The following is a 5075-nucleotide window of genomic DNA, read 5'->3' as shown; positions in this document are numbered from 1 at the left end:
AATTCCTTTTCTGAAATCCAGCCTAAAGGAAATAATTTTAAATATAGGACCAAAAAGAATTTGCATATGTAATAGCAGCAATTTTTATAGTGGCAAATTTTAAAACAACTTAAACATCAAAAAGAAGCAATAGGCAAATAAATTGTTTTTCATCCCCTGGTGAAAATTTATGTTTTGAAATTTTTGTGATAACATAAATTATGCATAAGATATTAATTTGTATAAGAAATAAAATATAATTTGAAGAAGTCCCATTATCCAAGTTATTTAAAAAAAACAGCAAATACCTGCATAGAAAAAAATACTTGTAAAGGAACTCAACAGAATGTGAATGATGTGCCTCTTTATGTGGTAGAATTTGAGGTGGCATTTTTTCTCTTCTGCATATTTTCTAGAAGAAGCATATATTACTTTCTGATAGAAGAAATAGTATTAACTTTTATATTTGAAATGAAGGTAAATATATATGGTCTAGCTTTCTATTTCAAGTTTGCTTGAAAGTCAGTCAGCTGCATTTCATGTGTCTTTGTTGGGGGAGACTATAATACTTCTAAATCTGTCTATAATACTGGTTGCTATTTGCTGAATTTTCTGGAAGAAAAAAATAGGGTGTTCTTTTTGTTAAACTTCATTCATGACCGCAAGTGTTAGAGTTCCATGATCTCTTTTTCATATCTAAACAGGAAAACATTATTTAATTTTTTCTAACATTTAGCTTAAGTACATTGTGGGTTAAAAGGTCAAATTATTAATTGTATGGAAGTTTTCACAAATTTGTATCCTTTGGTGCCAATATCAGTCTGTACTGGGTTTGCCGTAACGGTGTCTTAGTTTTCTAGGGCCAACAAAACAAAGCATGACTAACTTTGTGACTTAAAACCACAGAAATGTATTGTCTCAAAGTCCTGAAAGCTAGCAGTACAAAATCAAGGTGTTGTCAGGGCCATGCTCCATCTGAAATCTAGGAGAGAATCCTTCCCTTACCTCTCCTGGATTCTGGTGTTTGCTGGCAATACTTGCTGTTCCTCGACTTGTAGATGTATCACTCCAATCTCTGTGTCTTCCACCTTCAAATGGCCTTCTTCCCAGTGTCTGTCTGTGCTGTAAACAAATCTCTTCTTATAAGGCCACTCGTCATACTGGATGAGGAAATATCTTTAATCACACCTTCAAAGACCCTATTTCCAAATGAGGTCACATTCACGGAACCAGGAGTTAGCACTTGAACATACCTTAACCCATGACAAATAGAAAAGCTGCCAAATAGTGGAGTAAACAAAGACAGAGTTTGTTTTACTCAAGTAACAATAAGTAAAGAAATTGGCAGGAGAGGGATGTTACAATGCCATCATAGACCCAGCCTCCTTCTCACTTTCCACTCAGCCATCTTTAGCACATGGCTTTGCTTTGTCATGCTTGTAACTTTTGGTTGCAAGGTAGCTGTTCCACCTCTAGCATCAAGGCTCCTTTCAGGCAGAAGGACAGGTAAGGGCAAAGAGTGAAAGTCCCTGTTAGTTAAGTGACCCTCTTTTAGAGACTTTTCACCAAGGCCACATCCAGGATGTCCATCTATATGTCATTGGTCAGAACTGTGTCACAGGCCACCCTTGTTTATAGGAGAAAATGGGAAATGGGCTGTTTAGCTGGATATATAGCTGTACTTTAGAAAACTGGGGTTCCTTTAGTAAAGAAAAGGAAATATTCAGCATAAACTAAACAAATAGCAGCATGTACCATAGTGACTGCAACCAAAACCACCATAAGAAAATGACAGAAAAGGCTATATGTGTATTAATATGAATAATTATAGTAGTAATTTCTATTCATCACAATCACATAAAAATTTAAAACTATGGCCAAATTTACAAATAATAGTTTCTGTCTCCTCAAATAATAACACAAATCAGTGAATTCCCAGCATACACATAAATACACAAATATGTGCACCCAGAAACACATTTAGAATTAATGTGACCTGATTCTTTATTGTAATTCCATAAATATATCTTGCCAGTTCAGGCTTTTATTTATCAAAAAGAACAATGGAATAGGAAAGGATCTGAATTTAGTGATCATCCAAAGTCTAATGTCATCCAAGAAACTATAAATTCCTCAATGACCGGAACAATTAGTTAAGCACATTTGTTTTTTAACAGAAAAAGAAAAAAGAATTACTCATTGTTTATGCAGTGTTTGAAGGCATTTTTGATTTACGAAGGGAGATAATCTGACAGAAGCCTCCAAAAACAGTGGTCTACAAGTAAGAAAGCCAGCTATCTATCTAGTGAGATTCCAGGAAAGCTCCCATGTTGTTTTCTGGTCACCAACACTGGATAAGTATTTGGCACAATACAAGAAAAGACCAGTGTTGGGTGATAATCTGTGTGAGTCCAGGAACTAGAATCAGTTTGTTCCCCCCAATACACAGTTATATTTTTTATTCATTCATGGAACAGATTTTCACTCCAGAAGTGAAATCTCTTCTTTCTACTTACTAAGTAGTCTCCTGAAGCTCTACCCAACTTGTGAAGCAGAATAGGCCTTAGGGTCAGTCTGAAGTAGTGAAAATCATTTGGAAAAGTAATTCTGCCATCACTATTGACATTTATAAGTGCATACTCTTTTACCTATCAGTCCAGTTTGAAGAACCTATCATACAGTAATAAAAGCATCAGTAGATATGAACATATGTAACTAGGTGTTTATTAAGCATTTTCTCAATGACAACAATCCAGTGAATAGGCTGTACATAGTAAAGGAATGATGGATAAACTGTTGTATCATATGTTATGAGGAATTAGGTATCTATGAAAAACAAATGACAACAGTATATTATTTAAAGAAAGTGATACCCTTGTGTTTTAGTTTGCTAATGCTGCAGAATGCAAAACACCAGAGATGGATTGGCTTTTATAAAAAGGGGGTTTATTTGGCTACACAGTTACAGGCTTAAGGCCATAAAGTGTCCAAGGTAACACATCAGTAATCAGGTACCTTCACTGGAGGATGGCCAATGGCATCTGGAAAACCTCTGTTAGCTGGGAAGGCACGTGGCTGGCGTCTGCTCCAAAGTTCTGGTTTCAAAATGGCTTTCTCCCAGGACGTTCCTATCTAGCAAGCTTGCACCTCTTCAAAACGTCACTCACAGCTGCACTGAGTTCCATTTCTTTTAGTTACCATGTTTATATGGCTCCACTGATCAAGGCCCACCCTGAATGGATGGGGCCACGCCTCCATGGAAATATCCCATCAGTTATCATCTACAGTTGGGGGGGGGGGGCGCATCTCGATGCAAACAACCTAATTCAAACGTTCCAACTTAATCCCCACTATTCTGTCTGCCCCACAAGATTGCATCAAAGAATATGGCTTTTTCTGGGGGACATAATACATTCAAACTGGCACACCCTGATCCCTGATATGTTATCAAACTTGGAGAACTCAACATTTAAACATACTCATAGTAGACATGTAAGCTATTTTCGTTTATTAAATTTTAAAAGAGTACAGTTGGGCAGTGACCCAATATCACATGGCTTTTCAACACAGTCAGACTGTGTGTAAAACCATTTTTCTTCGCCATAATTTCATCAAAGCTCTTTTCATCTCGCTGTTTCTCAAGCTATAGATCAGTGGATTCAGCAGGGGTGTAAGCAAGGAGTAGGCCAGTGACATCAGTTTCTTGGTTTCTGGGGAGTAGCCAGATTTGGGTTGTAAATAAGTCATACTGGCTGTGCCGTAGAAGAGGGTAACAGATGTGAGATGAGAGGCACAGGTGGAAAAGACCTTTTGCCTGCCACTAGTTGATGGCATCTTCAGGATGGCAAAGAGAACTCGAATGTAGGACAACAGTATCAACAAGAAAGGAAACACAATAATTAAAATGGTGCCTGTGAATGCATAGATTTCAAACACAAAGATGTCTGCACATGCAAGCTCTAGTACTGCTGGAGTTTCACATGAGATATGATTAATTTCATTGGGGCCACAAAAGGGAAAAGTAAATACCCATGTGGTCTGCACAGTAGCCAACATGAAACCTAAGGCCCATGAAAATAGGACTAATTTCATAAAAACACTTTTGTTCATAATCATTGGGTAGCTCAGAGGATGGCAGATAGCAGAAAATCGGTCATAAGCCATTGCCCCCAGGAGAAAACATTCAGTCCCACCAAAAAAGAGAATGAAATACATCTGTGCAAAACAGCCCACAAAAGAAATGGTAGTTTTCTCAGTAGAGAGGACCACCAGCATCTCAGGCATAATGACTGCACTGAAACTCACATCTACCACAGATAAGTTCTGGAGGAACAGGTACATGGGGATGTGAAGGTTCTGGTCCAGGGAGATGATGGCTATAATGATGGCATTTCCCATCAGGGTCACCAGATAAATAACCAGGAAAACCCCAAAGAGCTGCTCTTGGAGTTCAGGAAAGTTAGAAAAGCCCAAGAGCACGAATTCAACAACAGTGCTTTGATTTTGCCTTTTCATTTCAGTAGTGGAGAATATTTTGTTTTTATGGACATAGTATATAAATTATGAAATCACAATCCAATAGCTGAGAGTCCAAGTCTGAATTCACACCAGGAATTCTTGGCAGAAGATGCAATGTTAAGCCCAACCTGACAGAACTTCAGGTTGGCAATTTTGAGAAGGACTAATAACTTGGAATAGTAAATCTCTCAAATATGAAGAGAGAAGTGAAGAATTCTGGTTCAGAAATCGTATCTGAAAAGTACAAAATAATAGCAGAATTCGGTAGCAACTTCCACTCTCTGTAGTTTAAAATTAAACATATTCTTGAAGAAAACATGTATATTTTATAATTTATGCTCCATTCATATATCATTGCTGTGATAATCTTCAATTTCTCTCAATTTTATATGAATATGGAATTTAAGATACCAAAAACTAAAGTGTTAATAAGTAGACAAATGGAATAAGACATCGTTGTAAAACCCTAATGATTCAATTAGAATGAAGTTGATATATATTTCTTATAAATATTCGATTACATTCAAAATTCCTGTATGCTAGTTGGTAAAATGTGACAAAACTCGGCCGAAACACAC

General features: G+C 36.9%; 1 protein-coding gene across 1 annotated transcript; it reads right to left on the bottom strand.

The window, feature by feature from the left end:
- Window positions 1-3549: 3549 nt before the first annotated feature.
- LOC119537572 (olfactory receptor 10A6) lies at window positions 3550-4494 on the bottom strand. The gene has a single exon (XM_037840093.1). The coding sequence runs from the start codon at window positions 4492-4494 to the stop codon at window positions 3550-3552; it is 945 nt and encodes a 314-aa protein (XP_037696021.1).
- Window positions 4495-5075: the final 581 nt, after the last annotated feature.

This window comes from Choloepus didactylus, chromosome 6 (assembly GCF_015220235.1).
Source record: "Choloepus didactylus isolate mChoDid1 chromosome 6, mChoDid1.pri, whole genome shotgun sequence".
Classification (NCBI taxonomy): domain Eukaryota; kingdom Metazoa; phylum Chordata; class Mammalia; order Pilosa; family Megalonychidae; genus Choloepus; species Choloepus didactylus.
This window is presented reverse-complemented; position numbering and strand designations above follow the sequence as displayed.